This window comes from Pecten maximus, chromosome 15 (genome assembly GCF_902652985.1).
Source record: "Pecten maximus chromosome 15, xPecMax1.1, whole genome shotgun sequence".
Taxonomy (NCBI): domain Eukaryota; kingdom Metazoa; phylum Mollusca; class Bivalvia; order Pectinida; family Pectinidae; genus Pecten; species Pecten maximus.
Genome location: NC_047029.1, coordinates 36,752,388 through 36,770,203, shown reverse-complemented (window position 1 = coordinate 36,770,203; position 17,816 = coordinate 36,752,388). Strand labels below are relative to the sequence as shown.

The window sequence follows — 17,816 nt, the reverse complement described above, 5'->3', positions numbered from 1 at the left end:
TTTGCCATTTGTACACCCTGCAATAGAAATATCCTCTACACTATTGGCAATTGGTCAATTGTACACTCGGGGTTGAAAGTTCCTCCACAATTAATCAATTTACAGATGGAGGTAGATAAAAGTTAAATACTATCATAATTATGTGTTTTACATGAGAATGAAAGATCAGAAAAAGGGGTTCTGATCAAGTATTATCAAGAGTTTATCATCTTCCATTTTTACCAATTAAGGCAGATACAATAATCTTACTTTTTAATATCATTATAAATCAACAAATATGACATTAGTATGGAATATGTGTCTAATGATTGTGTCTTACGATCGTGTCGGACGATGGTGTTTGATGATGGTGTCTCATGATGGTGTCTCATGATGGTGTCTGATGATCGTGTTTGATGATGGTGTCTCATGATGGTGTCTCATGATGGTGTCTCATGATCATGTTTGATGATGGCATCTGATGACCGTGTCTAATGATGGTGTCTCATGATCGTGTCTTATGACCGTGTCGGATGATGGTGTCTGATGAGATAACTGAGATATTCCTGTTTTGTTAGGTTACCAGTCTACTACAGCTGTGGAAGTCAGAAGCATTCCAGGACAGACACAATAAACTGGAGGCTGTGGAAATGGTCCACTGGAAGGAGCCAGCCCTCCTGGTCAAGTGTCTCCTCAACTACTTCAAGTAAGTCACATGTCTCCCCGCTCTCCTCGTCAAATAAATAGTATCCATAAACAAGTCTGTCCATATGGTAGTATCCATATACAAGTCTGTCCATATAATAGTGTCCGTATACAAGTCTGTCCATATGATAGTGTCCGTATACAAGTCTGTCCATATAATAGTGTCCGTATACAAGTCTGTCCATATAATAGTGTCCGTATACAAGTCTGTCCATATGATAGTGTCCGTATACAAGTCTGTCCATATAGTAGTGTCCGTATACAAGTCTGTCCATATAATAGTGTCCGTATACAAGTCTGTCCATATAGTAGTGTCCGTATACAAGTCTGTCCATATGATAGTATCCATATACAAGTCTGTCCATATAATAGTGTCCGTATACAAGTCTGTCCATATAATAGTGTCCATAAACAAGTCTGTCCATATACAGTGCAACTTCCGAAAACCGAACCTTCTAAAAACCGAACACCTCTGAATACCGAACGAATTGACATTGTACGGAATTGGTCCTTCTTTATTATAGTATTAAAAAACTTCCAAATACAGATCCCTCTGAATTCCGAACACCGAACTGATTTTGTGTCAGGTTCCTGTTAAAATATAGCAAAAATTACTTCTGAAAACCGGCCTTACCTGAGCGAATATGACACGAGGTCAGGCCAGTCAACCGTGAAACAACAACCGTGACGGGTATTGTGTGAAGCTTTATTGTCTCGGGACCTACGTATGTGATTTGTACAGGTATCCAATATATATCCCAAGGGGGCATTATGACGGATGGCCTTGTGTATAATCAACACAACAATTATGAAACAATGCCACACTTCATTGAAGCGCGTCGGTTCGTTTATCTTCTCAATGCAAGTAGAGCTAGAAGCCTGAGTTTCGCATTTAATCTAAATGAGGCCCAAAGGGGGTTGTTTTCGTAAATGAAGCCTGTGATATTTTTTTAGACAACAGCGATGTCGGAAATACGACCAGTATCATCTGATCAATTGTAATTGATATTGAAACAAAACATCTTCACACCCTTTAATATTAGTCGATATGTAAAATATTCCGTATTGGACTATCGGCCCCATCCACATGACGGAAGCTTCACCGGATGTAACAAAATGTAGGTCGATCGTAAAGTGTAGTTGTACATGTGAAAATACTGTTTAAAACTATAGTTATAGTCATTTGCCTTTCTTATATATTCTGCAATAGATACATTGATTAACTTTCATAATATGCATATTATTCAGACAAACCAAATATTGTCTACGTGATACCGGCACGGTTTGTAATCGGGTGCATTCTAATAAAACCATCGTCCGACCAATTATATCCGGAATTCGACCGGTCATTTTTCGGTCAACTTCTCCAAACCGAACCCTCTGTAAACCGAACAAATAGTCATGTCCCATGCATGTTCGGTTTATAGAGGTTCCACTGTAATAGTGTCCGTAAACAAGTCTGTCCATATAATAGTGTCTGTATACAAGTCTGTCCATATAATAGTGTCCATATACAAGTCTGTCCATATGATAGTGTCCATAAACAAGTCTGTCCATATGATAGTGTCCATAAACAAGTCTGTCCATATAATAGTCTCTATAAACAAGTCTGTCCATATGATAGTGTCCATAAACAAGTCTGTCCATATGATAGTGTCCATAAACAAGTCTGTCCATATAATAGTGTCCATAAACAAGTCTGTCCATATGATAGTGTCCGTATACAAGTCTGTCCATATAATAGTGTCCTTAGTAACATCAAACTTGTACTGATATTATGACTGACAGGTAAAAAACTCATTACAGGTACCACACCAATGAGAATGAACTACTGTTTCACATCTTGCGATGTTTTACCAACCGATGTGTTGTCCAGTTTCAGTTTGTTAAGGATTTCCTGGATAACACTGTAGCTGCGGTAAGTCGGTAGTATCTGTAGCAATAATCACATTTACCTATGTCTATATGAAAGGCCCTCATTATGTATTCTGTTGATATATTTACCTGTGTCTATATGAAAGGCCTTCATTATGTATTTTGTTTATATTTTACCTGGGTCTATATGAAAGGCCCTCATTATGTATTCTGTTGATATATTTACCTGTGTCTATATGAAAGGCCCTCATTATGTATTTTGTTGATATTTTTTACCTGTGTCTATATGAAAGACCCTCATTATGTATTCTGTTGATATATTTACCTGTGTCTATATGAAAGGCCCTCATTATGTATTCTGTTGATATTTTTACCTGTGTCTATATGAAAGGCCCTCATTATGTATTCTGTTGAATTTTTACAGACTTACTCTATCGAGTGGAAGAGGAGTGCCTTTTTCAAGTTTGTGGACATCTTCCATGACACCAAGTGGACACAAGAAATCAAAGCTAAGGTAGGTTTACCTATTATGCAGACTGGAGATTCTAACGAGTTTTATCAAGGTAAGTTTACCTATTATACAGACTGGAGATTCTAACGAGTTTTATCAAGGTTAGGTTTACCTATTATACTGACTGGAGATTCTAACGAGTTTTATCAAGGTAAGTTTACCTATTATACAGACTGGAGATTCTAACGAGTTTTATCAAGGTTAGGTTTACCTATTACACAGACTGGAGATTCTAACGAGTTTTATCAAGGTAGTTTTACCTATATACAGACTGAGATTCTAACGATTTTATCAAGGATGTTACCTATTATACAACTGGGATTCTAACGAGTTCTATCACGTTTGGTTTACCTATTATCCAGAACTGGAAGTCTAACGAGTTTTATCAAGGTAAGTTTACTTATTACAACAGACTGGGATATTCTACCGATGTTTATCAAGGTTAGGTTTTACCTATAAACAGAGGAGATTCTAACGAGTTTTATATCAAGGTAAGTTTACCTATTATACAGACTGGAGATTCTAACAAGTTTTATCGAGGTAAGTTTACCTATTATACAGACTGGAGATTCTAACGAGTTTTATCAAGGTTAGGTTTACCTATTATACAGACTGGAGATTCTAACGAGTTTTATCTTCATTAGTCCTGCCCCACTGGACACTGATTACATAAAACATCTGTCTGTCTCGCAGAAATAAAAGATAATTTGCCTCCTGTGTTAAGCTTTGGTATCAATTTTCGCAGGATCTTCTAGCTCGACAGATTTAACTTCAACCGTATTTCTACCTCGCTCACTTCGTTGTTATTTCTCCCTACAGATCCTGCAGCACATCCTTATCCTGTGTTACTACCCTCGCTCACTTTGTATTTATTTCTCCCTACAGATCCTACAGCACATCCTTATCCCGTGTTTCCATCAGGTGTTTGAGGGTGGTGACGGTGAGAAACTGATTGGCGGGCCCCCAGCTCCAGACCAGGATAACATGGAGAACATCATCAGTGTCTTTATCAACAAAATCATTGACCCTGACAACCCGTTTGGGACTTCCGATGCCGTCAGGATACTCTTACTTCAGCTGTCGTCGCTACTGGTGGAGCAGGCGTCATCTCACATACACGACGCTGCTAATAAGTATGGGATTCTACATGTTACTTAATAATACAATATTACTACTGGTGGAGCAGGCGTCGTCTCACATACACGACGCTGCTAATAAGTATGGGATTCTACATGTTACTTAATAATACAATATTACTACTGGTGGAGCAGGCGTCGTCTCACATACACGACGCTGCTAATAAGTATGGGATTTATAGGACTTTAATTCTTAATTGTTCCATTTTTTCTGACCATTATCTACATTCACCATTCACTATGTCTTCGTTTTAGATGGAAAAGTAGGATATCCATTATATACATAAGAAATTAATCTAATAAACATTAGGATGGATTGAGGCTTTATCAATCCTTCAACTCCCCAAGAGTCCCCTAGGGTAAGGGTATATATATATATATATAAATAATTGAGGAAATAGAGATTGTTTCTGAAATTTCATTTCAAGGGATTGTATACCTACACCTCTTTCATTTAGATCGAGTTTTCAGTATTTCTCATGTTGGGAAAGAAAAAGTAAAATTAGAAGTCACATTATCGACTTTTCAAGTGCTAGTAATGTACATTTATACCTGTTTGGTAGACAAGAGTATTTGTTTTATTTTTGTTGCTATTTCATCTTATCCTCCCAGGAAACAAGGGAACAAACTCCGCCGACTGATGACCTTCGCCTGGCCTTGTCTGCTGTCCAAGAACTGTGTCGACCCGGCCACAAAGTACCATGGCCACCTTCTACTATCGCATATCATTGCTAAGTTTGCCATCCACAAGCGAATCGTTCTTCAGGTGTTCCACAGTTTACTAAAGGCTCATGCTGTGGAAGCACGCACTGTTGTGAGACAGGCCCTGGAGATCCTCACACCAGCCATGCCAGGACGCATGGAGGACGGAAATGTATGTATCAGGTGATGATAGGTCGTTTGTAGGTCAGTGTTAGACCTTGGTCTAAATAGAATTCAGGCAGGATATCTGAAACGAGTGCCAGAGTCGAGACTGTAATGGAAAAGTGCCCAATATGTGTTAGGTATTTTAATAACAGTGTATGGAGGCATTGCAAAGCTTTGATGTTTAATTGTATCATTAGATTTTGTACTTGTGTTTTTCTTACTGTTTTACCTAATATGGTGCCTGTGTTTTAATACAGAAAATTTAAAAGAAATGATCAAATTTTACAGTATTGTATGATAGTGGGATGTATGTAGATTTCCTGTAGGTTGTATGGTTTGTAAGGATATTACATATACATGTGGCTGTTGTATTTTACAGGGAATGTTGACTCACTGGACTAAGAAGATCATCGTAGAGGAGGGACACACAGTAGCTCAGCTTGTCCACATACTGTATGTAAACTCTACCTTCACTTCTGGAGATTTTCTTTGAGATCTGCATTGATTTCTACCATATTGTCAATGAAAACAAAAAAGTTCATGGGATAATAAAAAAAAATGAATAAGAAAAAAAATGGATACTCTAAGCTTAAATAATTTTGTAAATACCTCCTGATATTGATATTTCTCTGCATTGAAGTTAAAAGGTATATTAGACACATAATAATTCATCTGTCCATCTGAATGGATGAAATTATGGGGTATATTAGACACATTATAATTCATCTGTCCATCTGTATGGATGAAGTTATTGAGTATACTAGACACATTACAATTCACCATCTGTATGGATGAAGTTATGGGGTATATTAGACACATTGTATTTCATCTATCCATCTGTATGGATGAAGTTATGGGGTATATTAGACACATTGTATTTCATCTATCCATCTGTATGGATGAAGTTAAGGGGTATATTATACACATCATAATTCATCTTATCGTCTGTATGGATTAGACACATAATAATTTATCTGTCCATCTGTATGGTGAAGTTATGGGGTATATTAGACACATTGTATTTCATCTATCCATCTGTATGGATGAAGTTATGGGGTATATTAGACACATTGTATTTCATCTATCCATCTGTATGGATGAAGTTAAGGGGTATATTATACACATTGTATTTCATCTATCCATCTGTATGGATTAGACACATAATAATTCATCTGTCCATCTGTATGGTGAAGTTATGGGGTATATTAGACACATAATAATTCATCTGTCTATCTGTATGGTGAAGTTATGGGGTATATTAGACACATTGTATTTCATCTGTCCATCTGTATGGATGAAGTTAAGGGATATATTATATGCATTATAATTCATCTGATCGTCTGTATGGATTAGACACATAATAATTCATCTGTCTGTTCATCTATATGGTTGAAGTAAGGTGGTACATTAAATTGTGGGACAACTATGAGACGTCCAATCTTTAATTCTCATATGCCATGTCCAGACTATATGTTGTGATGTTAAAGTATGACATGTTTTCTTTCAGACAATTAGTGGTACGTCATTATAAGGTGTACTACCCAGTCCGCCATCATCTCATCCCACACATGGTCAACTCTCTACATAAACTCGGCTTCACCTCAAGTGTGAGTATGCTGGTTATTCTGAAGCTTACATTATTACTGACAGTTACTGCTCAAACTGGTATTATACAAGTTAACCTTTGTGACCTCTATAATTACTGTTCAAGGTCACTGATCAGACATCATGGATGATATTATTTTGGTGTTCATTTTGGTTTAATATCAGAACTAATGATGAAAATGTCATGAACAGGTGTGTTTTATTCAGTTTACCTCTGTTGACCTTTGACACCATATTAGTGGTTGACCTCTTATTGGTTCCCCTCTGACCCCTCTGTCAACCTATGACCCCATAACTGTTGACCTGTTGTGTTTTTCTCTGACCTGTCCTCTAACCTGTAGTCATTTTTGCTTATGACCCCTGAACCATGATTGGTCTATTGAGGGTTAACCTATAACCCCTGACTTGTGATTGATCTATTTTGTGTTTACCTGTGACCCCTGACCTATGATTAACCTGTTGTGTGTTTACTTTTGACCTCAGGCGTCTATTGAGCACCGTAAGCTGGCAGTAGACTTGGCTGAGGTAGTCATTAAATGGGAGATACAGAGGATCAAGGACGACCAGGATCCGTCGTTTGTAGAACCAGCCGGACAGGAACTGAGTCAAGCTCTAACCCAGAACCTCCCAGTAAAACGATCGACATCTGTTGATTCACCTCAGGAGGCCAAGAGATCACGTCACTCCTCAGGAGCGGTGAGTAACCTCAGAACCTCGGATAAGGGAGATAACTCAGTACTTCTAGTAAAGGGAGATAACTTAGTACCTCTAGTAAAGGGAGATAACTCAGTACCTCTAGTAAAGGGAGATAACTCAGTACCTCAAGTAAAGGGAGATAACTCAGTACCTCTAGTAAAGGGAGATAACTCAGTACCTCTAGTAAAGGGAGATAACTCAGTACCTCAAGAAAATGAAGATAACTCATTAACTCAGATAAAGGGAGATAACTCAGTACCTCAGGTGAAGTGAGACAACTCAGTACCCCAGATGAAGGGAGATAACTAAGTACCTCGGGCGAAGGGAGATAACTCAGTACCCCAGGTGAAGGGAAGTAACTCAGTACCTCGGGTAAAGGGAGATAACTCAGTACTTCAGGTGAAGGGAGATAACTAAGTACCTCGGATGAAGGGCGATAACTCAGTACCCCAGGTGAAGGGAGGTAACTAAGTACCTCGGGGGAAGGGAGATAACTCTGTACCTTCGGTGAATGGCGGTAACTCAGTACCTCAGGTAAAGGGAAATAACTCAGTACTTCGGGTGAAGGGAGATAACTAAGTACCTCAGGTGATGGGAGATAACTCAATACCTCAGGTGAAGGGAGATAAATCTAGCCTCTATTAGTGTCATTTTACAAACACATATATTACTGGCGAGGTCAAAGGACACAGTGGTAACACGCTCTCCTTTCGCAAAGACAGCTGCAGTTCAATTCCCAGGTCAGACATGAAATGGGATCACCTGACCACATGGGATTTCTCTTGGTATTCCGGTCAACTCTCATAGTAAGACTTCATGCACCCAGGCCAACAAGAATGGTTAATTTAAGTTGATTTGCGGCTGTTGTAAAATAGATAATGTTTACGTTACAGGCATAAGATATACATATTGTGTAACAATTCTAAGAGTGAAAATGTAGACACAGCTTTAATACAAATAAACACACATTTTCTCTATGTCGGTGCCTAATTCTGATATTTAACTAAGTATTTGGTGTTACAGAGTACACGGAGTCAGTCGGACCTTACTAAGCCCATTGAGAAGAATTACTGTGATGCTGTTGTGAATTTCTTACTGCGAATAGCATGTCAGGTAAAGTCTCCAACAACCCTGATGTCATCCTCTAGAAGTCATTAAATTAACATACATTGATGATTGGTTGAAATATGATGATTTTATAGCTCGATTTTATTTTCTTAATATTCATTCATTTTTACATAATTTTGCATTTCAAGTAAAATTCAAATGATTTAGTTCCAATAGATACACCGTTTCACGATGCATATTTTTACTTCCAACCCTGAACAAACACTTTGTCCATTTAATTTTTTGTCGTCATCAATTTATTTTTGTGGCTGTAGGTAAATGAGACACCAGGATCCCCAGGAGAAATTTTATCTCGGCGATGTGTTGGATTACTGAAGATGGCGCTACGCCCCGATATCTGGCCGAGCACCGAGCTGAAACTTGTCTGGTTTGATAAGTTACTGACGACTGTTGAGAACCCTCTACCTAATTTTAACAATATCTGTACCGCCCTGGAGCTGTTGAGTTTTCTTCTCACAATACTGGTATGTGATGGCTTGTTGGAAAGGGAACTTCAGCTTCAAACGTCTTAGTTTTTAATGACTAAATCTTGCGCTATATAGCTTCCCGATTTCAAATAAAATTTCGCCAGAAGAAGACTCTGATTTGTAATATCAGTTGTTCCATTCACAAAATAACAAATTTCTCTTTTGTTTGTTTTAGCTTCAGCTGGGGATTTTTCGGTGTCATTCATTGTAATAAATATGACAAATAGCAATTTTTGTAATGCAAATTCTTTCATTACTCATTTCTTTTGATGAATTTAAGAAGATAAGTTTAGAGTGTTTAAAAGTGTTCATAAGAACAAGTTTATGATCTATCAGTAAATTTTTCTTTTTGTTTTGTTTACAGAAAAAGGAGACAATTCTGACAAGCTTTAAACCCCTCCAGCGTGGGATAGCTGCCTGTATGACGTGTCCTAACACCAAAGTTATACGGGGTGTACACAGTCTACTGTCCCGTCTCATGAGCTTTTTCCCCACGGAGCCTGTCACCTCCAATGTGGCCTCCAAGTATGAAGAACTGGAATGTTTATATGCCTGTGTCAGCAAGGTTGTGTACGAGGGACTTACGAATTATGAAAAGTAAGTTACAATTTCGTCAGTTATGAAAAGTAGGTCACACGTCTCGACTATTAAAAATAGGTCACATTTTAGTTAGTTTGTGTCAGTGATGTGAAATGTTTCCTTCTATTCTCTGAATAAGTTAAATCTGTTTAATGTTAGATCATTATTATATACAGTGGACCCGCGATAATCCGGACACCGATAGTCCGGAAAACTCACAGTCCGGACGGAAATGCACGGGAACGGATTTCCGTAACGTTATTTGTACTCACCAGTCCGGAAATTCGGATTCCGATTCCGGAAGCCAATTTTGGGAACGGAACGTACTTTTCATTAGTAAATTTCCCTCAATAATCCGGACGATTTTTTTCACCACGAGGAGAAAAAAATGTTGGGGCAAGTCACCCGTGTCGACAGCTGTACAGACTATCGCTTGACACTGTGCGTAGTCATAGCGACCGCTGCCAGGTCATAGCCCCGGGTGTTTACCTGTGTTACAATGTGTAGCTTTTGTTTTTATAACGGTACATTGCTTTTTCTCTACGACCTAAATGTTACAGAATTTATGCACAAACATACAGTACGTGATACGATAATTAATTAATCTCAAATACATGTAATACATTTATGATCGGTAATTAACATCATAACACTTGTATTGGGTAAACACGGATATCGGCTTTGTAACACCGTTACTTGAAACGACGACTCATTGAAAGATGCATGTTATTAATTACATACACATTTACGTATTAAGCAGTGATCACAAGAACTGGGATGATTACACACAAATTAGTCAATAGTTGTCTAAGTGAATACGGGTTAAATAATTATCGGACATCTTGGGTAGTTCTCGCTGGTGTCGCGTACTTTGAAATAGATAGCTTGGGGTTTCTGGTACGTACAAATCATAAAAAAACATGGACTGGCGGTAAGTTGTAAAATCCGGGTCTTTTATTTAAGGTATTTAACGTTTGTAATTTCTACTTGTTTGTGAACCTCCAGGAAGTGACACATGTGTGTTGTTTGTAGGTCACATATGCGCGCTATAAATAAAACAACTTTCACTTTACATGTTCTTTTAAAAACATAGTTTATTTTTTACTTTCTACAAAACAAAACAAGAATCATATCAGAAACATAAGTATATTTATTGTTAAAAAGTCTGACAATTAGACGTGTTTATGAAACGTCCCGGATTGTATATAATCAAGGGAGATAACTCTTTCACGACAATTTTTAGACCTGGTAGACGAAATTCGGTAGTCCGGAAAACTCGTAATCCGGACGGTTTGGACTGGGAACGAAGGTGTTCGGATTATCGAGGGTCCACTGTACATCTAACTACAGAGGTTGAAAATTAATGTTTTTTATCAGGGCGTCAACTGGCTCTCCGTCTCAACTGTTCAGCACACTGATGATCCTGAAGGCGGCCTGTATGCACAATCACTGTTACATAGACAGACTCATCACAACATTCATGAAGGTTCTACACAAGATGGCGCGAGAACACCTGGTCCCCACCTCCCCCGAATCTAGTCCAGGTATAGCCATAACAATTGTTTTGTTCAATGAAGTTTTCTTTCGATGAGGTTTTAAAGTTTTAAACTTTTTACATTTAAATTATTAAGTTAATGGGATATATATTTCTATCAGTATTTAATAAGTACAACAAGGTATCAGTTCCATTAACAGTAAATTTATTCTCCCAACATTGACTACAGTTATTAGCTATATATGCTAACCATTCTGTGTTGCTCTGTTGACAAGTTATAAATCTTTAGCTATGCTAACCATTCTGTGTTGCTCTGTTGACAGTTGCCAGTGAGCTGATGATTCTGAGTCTTGACCTGGTGAAGAACAGGGTCGGGGTGATGAGTCTGGAGATGAGAAAGAGCTTCATCGGACAAATCCTTGTTGGTCTCATTGAGAAGACGACTGATGCCAAAGTGATGAAAGCTATTACTAAAATGGTGGAGGACTGGGTCAAAACCAAGGTATGGGTTTCAGAGGTCAGCTGTCAAAATAAGGGTATGGATATCAGGGGTCAGAGGTCAAAATAAGGGTATGGATATCAGGTCAAAATAAGAGTATAAGAGTTTAAAGGTCAACACCAAGGCATGGATATCAGAGGTCAAAATAAGGGTATGGATATCAGAGGTCAGAGGTCAAATTAAGGGTATGGATATCAGAATACAAAAAAGTCAACATACCTTATAGAAAGACTTCCATGTGTTTTTGTCATTTTCAGAACTTGTACTGAAAGATATTAAGTGTCGTTATCCATAGTGATGTCATAACCAATAATAATGTTATAACCCATATTAATGCTATTTTTTTTTCCTTTAGACACCTATAGCTATTAACCAGTCGCCCAGTATCCGAGAAAAAGCCATACTGTTGGTGAAACTTATGCAGCATGTGGAGAAACGGTTCCCTGACGAACAAGAACTGAACGCCCAATTCCTGGAACTAGTCAACTATATCTACCGTGACGAAAGCCTCAGCGGCACAGAGCTAACATCCAAACTGGAGTCCGCCTTTCTCAGTGGTCTACGCTGTAACCAACCCACTATCAGGCACAAATTTGTTGAGGTAAATAAAGAATTGAGATGAATAAATATTGAATTGTCTTTTCTTTGTGAATCAGGGGATGACTTCCTTTGAACTTTATTGATATAAACAATGGGTGCAATTTTTTAATGCTAATATTTTATGTTATATATAGGTATTTGTGAATTTGATTCCACGTTTGATGGTTATAACAATATTTTGTGTTATACAGGTATTTGAGAATTTAATTGCATGTCAGATGTTTATGATAATATTTTATGTTATATACAGGTATTTGTGAATTTGATTCCACGTTTGATGGTTATAACAATATTTTGTGTTATACAGGTATTTGAGAATTTGATTCCACATCAGATGTTTATATATTATTTTGTGTTATACAGGTATTTGAGAATTCAATTCCACGCCGGATGTTTGACCGTCTCCTCTATATCACCTGTACACAAAACTGGGAGGCCATGGGCACCCACTTCTGGATCAAACAGTGTGTGGAGGTGAGACATTTTATACCCCACTGACAGGAATAGACTATCAGTATTATACTACTGTAAACCTTTACCATTAATTATAAGTTAATTAGTTGTTAATTAGACAGTATATTATATTTATATTTACATACATGCCATACCTCCCGGCGTGAGACAAAATCTCCCTTATTTTCAAGTCATTTATTTCCTCCCGGGAGGAGAGCCCAAATTCCCGTATTTTGTAATTCCCTCCGGTATTTTTGCCGACGCCATTTTTGTTTACAATTCAGTAGTTTTCTCGCGAGATTTGGCTAAATTTAGCGATCACGTGATCCATCTGTTCACGTGATCACTCAATCAAAATGGCGCCTGTTGGACACGGCTTTCACACAAAGCTCTGGCTAGTGTAATGTTTGCGCTAGAATATCTATCACCATGAAATAAAGGCAAGTCGCTTGCAAACAACTTTAACCCCCTTAGCTAACAGACTTGAATTATTGTTTGTTTTCTTTTAGGACCATACTTTGATGATGGTAATTGATACCGAGTCTGGTCAGACGCAAAATCACACGTGTTTTTCATTTACTATGTGTATCGTTGATCAGTGATAGCAAGATGAAATCCGATATTTTCTTTTAGAAAACTATCAAAATTAGCACATCTGTTGGTCGTTACAAAGTGGTCAATCATGGTGTTTACAATGACTGTACAGTCCATGACAGAGACAATATACAAAATCTAGAATGATCGTGATAAGATTTACTGCAGTCTCCGGGATCCTAACATGAACATCTTCCGTTCTCATGATTTCATGTATACACTTGCACACTTGGAATATTTTTATATCTAATTGGTCCAACATAAGGTATCCCACAGAACATTTCATGGTGATTTTTACAACTGATGTGTTCCCTCAGAGTGGATCAAGCTTTCTAATTTAAAAAAAATCCCAACTGATAAATGAATAACTTGCTTGTCTTAATCTTTAGCTACATGTAATTATAATATACCCTTTTCAAATGCTGTTATGCAATATGCATAAAGCTGTAAAACTTTTTGTGTTGCATAAAAAAAAATCGAAAAAAAATTTCATATCATGAGAATCTGAATGTATACTTATTGCATTTTTTACCTTATACAACTTTTTGTGGTTTGCATATACAATATGATTAATATCCAAAATAAATATAAATATTCTTTATCACTTTCAAAATTAGTTAATTGCTTAAAAATTGAGTAAAAATGATGATATTCATGCCGCGCACAAATCTCCCTTATTTTAGGCAAAACTCCCTTAAAATAATCATCAATCTCCCTTATTGGTCTCCCAAAAATATGGCATGTATGTATTTAAATTGAGTTCTTTGATTGAATTCTATCCCCAAAAGCAATGAAAACAGAGCCCCTGGAAATAACAACACCTACTTAATTAATAGATATAATAAATCACATCACTCACTCAGTCAGTATGGAAAAACCAACAGAAGTATGTAGATTGCAAACATTTTTTTCTGTTTAGTCGAAAAATGTTAGACAAAAAAAATATTTTTTGAGATTTTTAGTCAATTTCTTTCTTGAAAATATCAAATCTTTGGTATTGGTATTTTATAGTAATGACAGGAGTTGATTAATTGCTATCATCAATACAATTTCTCATAGTTGTGAATGCCATGATTGTTTTGCAACACATAATCTGATTGGTTTTTTCCCAGTTACTTCTGTCGGTGGCTATGAATGGCCACAGCATCCAGAGCTCCTCGTCCCTGAACCTGTTACCATCAGCCAGCTCCATTGTGAATTTAGCAGACAGCCAGGACCGCGCGGCCTTCCAGACCATCATGAAGATGAAGGAAGAACCGATGGATGTGGAATCCGTGGACTCAAACAAAGAGGAGGTAACTCTATACAAAGTTTTGGTTGGAAGAGATTATTTCATGAATAATTACACTGGTTTCTCGGACTACAGAATCTGATATTTCTCTACAATTAGAGAACATTTGGTTCAGACCTGATTATTTCATGCTCACTTTGATATCAAAGGGAAAAGTTCTATTTGTCCATGTAATTTGTTTACACATGCAAAGGTTAGGAAGGAACAAGGCCATTGTCCAATATAATTAAAATTAGACTTGTAATTTCCACTCCTCTAATTATATAAGCTCAAAGGTCATGCTGAGATGACCTACGGGGTATCATTAGATCTTGTATTGAAGTGTATCGTAGAGGAGCGGAAATTACAAATCTAATTTTAATTAGATTAGGCCATTGTCTACATGAACCTAAATGTTTTAAAGGGCCAAAGAAAATTTTAAATATCTTTTCTGGACAAAGAACAAAGGTCGATACCATTACTTACCCATCCTCTAAACCTTATTTTATCCACAAATTGATACCAGAAACAAAAACAGTTTTTATATTAATTACAGTTAATTCTAGAAAAGTTCAAACATACCAAACTCAACAGAAATAATCTGACACGCTCAAGTTGTGAATGTCCACTTTTTTACTTTTCTGAATATTTCTGTAATCCCAGACATTGTAGGACATACACTGTTGCCATGTCTAAATTTCTGTTTGAAAAAAAAATTCCTTTATCCAAGCTTTACTGAGTATGATTTTCTTCCATCAGGAGGAGATAGACATGGAGTTAAGTGGGGTGTCATCAGACGAGAGTATTCCCAAGGAACCGCCCAAAAAGGAGAACCTGGACCCTCGTCAGAACATCAATACTCTGTTACAACGTCAGGCGAAGTTCTTAGAGAGTTGTCGAGAGGTCAAGGTTAGTTATGACCGGTCAGAACATCAATACTCTGTTACAACGTCAGGCGAAGTTCCTATAGAGTTGTCGGGAGGCCAAGGTTAGTTAGTTATCACCGGTCAGAACATCAATACCCTGTTACAACGCCAGGCGAAGTTCCTGGAGAGTTGTCGCGAGGTCAAGGTTAGTTATGACCGGTCAGAACATCAATACTCTGTTATAACATCAGGCCAAGTTCTTTGAGAGTTGTCGCGAGGTCAAGGTTAGTTTCCACCGGTCAGAACATCTGTGTCCTGGTACGCCAGACCAAGTTCTTGAAGAGTTGTTGCCACTAGACAGAATTTTCAGGTGTTATGATAAACGACAAACTTCTTATATAAACTCAGCACTTTACTTTGGTTTTGTTTGACGTCCTTTACACAGCTGTTGATATTGAGGACAGCACCTTATATACACCTGGTGTGTAAACATTTCATCAATTGGATTGTTTATACCATTTATGCATTCATGTTAATTTACATTTTATATGATTTATATTTTTATATAACTCAGGTGACCGTTAAGGCCCATGGGCCTCTTGTATGATTTATATATTCCCATGTGTACTAAAAGGATTATTAAAAATAAAATGATAGCATTCATATATATGTCACGTGACTCCGGGGATTTCATTCACGAAACAAGTCTTGAATATATTTCATCATACATTTATTCATTCTTTCCTCCCGACAACCTATAACAATAATACAAATAATAAGACAATGACAAACTCTAAATACAGAAATACATACGACGACTAACACTAGGTATATCGCGGTACATGTACAAAATCACGCGGACAAAGTATTAACAACTTACAGTACGACAACGAAACTTATCATAGCACTCTACTTAGCTTATATTCTGAATATATTTGTAAAGACTATCACTTACCCCAGCACAGCTGGATAATCTCATCTTGCGCGAGCATAGATATGAATTGACTGTATTTGTGACTACGGTGTAAGAACGTCCGTACAGGTCAGTCCCAGGCTTCAAAGTGACAGGGAAAGGACAGGTAACATGCATGCACGCACACTTACATTAACAACCAATCAAAACTCATTCCCAATATGGACAAATATACAACCATACCCAATCATCACCCCTACCTGTACACACGTCACACCTAAGACTGGACACTGCGACAAGACTGCGACAGGACACTGTACACGTACATAACATACAATATATATAGACACGGGTCACTACACACGATACCCGATACGAACTCTATACGCACATTCATTATGCCACACGGTGTTTATAATAATAAACAACCTGGTGACATCCTCCCCCTCCTAGAGTAAATGCCTCCTGGCATCTAACCTGGAACCTAAAAATGTTCGGTAATCAAGCACAAACATGATTTTGTACCAAAGTTGAACCTGTGAGTAAACAAAAATAAATGTTTATTTGATTAATATAATCAAACTTGACTGGCTCTGAAATGAAAACAAGAAACCGTCATTAATGCAATTACTAACAAACACACCCTGTAAATGAAAATGGAGAATTAGTTAGAATCGAAAATTAGTGTTGTCACATAACAAGGATGAACTTAAATCACACCCAACTGAGTACAGTAGATTCCTAGCATCTACGCTGAAAAGGAATTATCTATACCTCACTTAAACACTGTTACATTCAATTAAGGAGTTTGCTGTGGAATTCATCATACAAATCCACCACATCATAATCATATCCACAAGATATAAATGTACCTGCCTGCTTCCCTAGAAAAAGAAACAGCAAAATGCTTAAAACCTCGACATCGTCACTTAAATAAAACAACAAGTACTCTTGTACTCTTATACTACAGGAAGCCTATTTACACAAATATCTCCTCATTGTCAGACACGTTACTCTGACCAACAAGTTGTTGTACCCAACTTCCAAGTCTGTCTGGCTGACGAGTATGCCGTACTGGTCTTACCCGTAAATTTCCAGTTTCCCTCGCAAGTGATCTCCGTCGGGCCGGAATGACATATCGGGGTATATCAATTTCGTACTCACCATCTGTTGTGTCCTCCGTTGACTCGCTGCTATCCACTTGAATAGTTTGTTCTCGTCGCGTCTGCAATCTGGACTCAGATTCCCCATCACTCTGGTGATCTTCCCTGGGAATAGACATAAATGGCAGTAGAAAATTCCTATGAAGAGTTCTTACAGGTCCTTTACCAGACTCCTTCTGCACTCGGTACACCGGAATATCCCTATTAGGAATCTCCAACACTATGTAGGGATCCTTTTCCCACCGGTCCGCCAGTTTATGCTTTCCCTTTACTCCTACCTTCCTCACTAGAACTCTGTCCTGGACATCAAGTGTTGACTCCCGCACTTTCGAATCGTAGTTCTTCTTATATCCTTTCCCTTTCCTCTCAGCCTCAGCGCTTGCAAACCTTGTAAGCAAACTCCAGCCTTGTTCTC

General features: G+C 37.7%; 1 protein-coding gene across 1 annotated transcript in view; it reads left to right on the top strand.

Annotated features, from left to right (window-relative positions):
* Positions 1–17,816, top strand: part of LOC117343417 (transformation/transcription domain-associated protein-like) — a 153,703-nt gene that overhangs the window by 38,931 nt on the left and 96,956 nt on the right. The window contains exons 42-58 of the mRNA XM_033905759.1: positions 558–685; positions 2,491–2,602; positions 2,984–3,073; positions 3,956–4,203; positions 4,819–5,080; positions 5,453–5,526; positions 6,581–6,680; positions 7,162–7,374; positions 8,398–8,487; positions 8,757–8,966; positions 9,334–9,566; positions 10,926–11,092; positions 11,367–11,545; positions 11,898–12,143; positions 12,506–12,616; positions 14,302–14,484; positions 15,219–15,368. Coding sequence (XP_033761650.1) covers positions 558–685; positions 2,491–2,602; positions 2,984–3,073; positions 3,956–4,203; positions 4,819–5,080; positions 5,453–5,526; positions 6,581–6,680; positions 7,162–7,374; positions 8,398–8,487; positions 8,757–8,966; positions 9,334–9,566; positions 10,926–11,092; positions 11,367–11,545; positions 11,898–12,143; positions 12,506–12,616; positions 14,302–14,484; positions 15,219–15,368 — 2,796 coding nt within the window. The remainder of the gene's footprint in view (positions 1–557; positions 686–2,490; positions 2,603–2,983; positions 3,074–3,955; positions 4,204–4,818; positions 5,081–5,452; positions 5,527–6,580; positions 6,681–7,161; positions 7,375–8,397; positions 8,488–8,756; positions 8,967–9,333; positions 9,567–10,925; positions 11,093–11,366; positions 11,546–11,897; positions 12,144–12,505; positions 12,617–14,301; positions 14,485–15,218; positions 15,369–17,816) is intronic.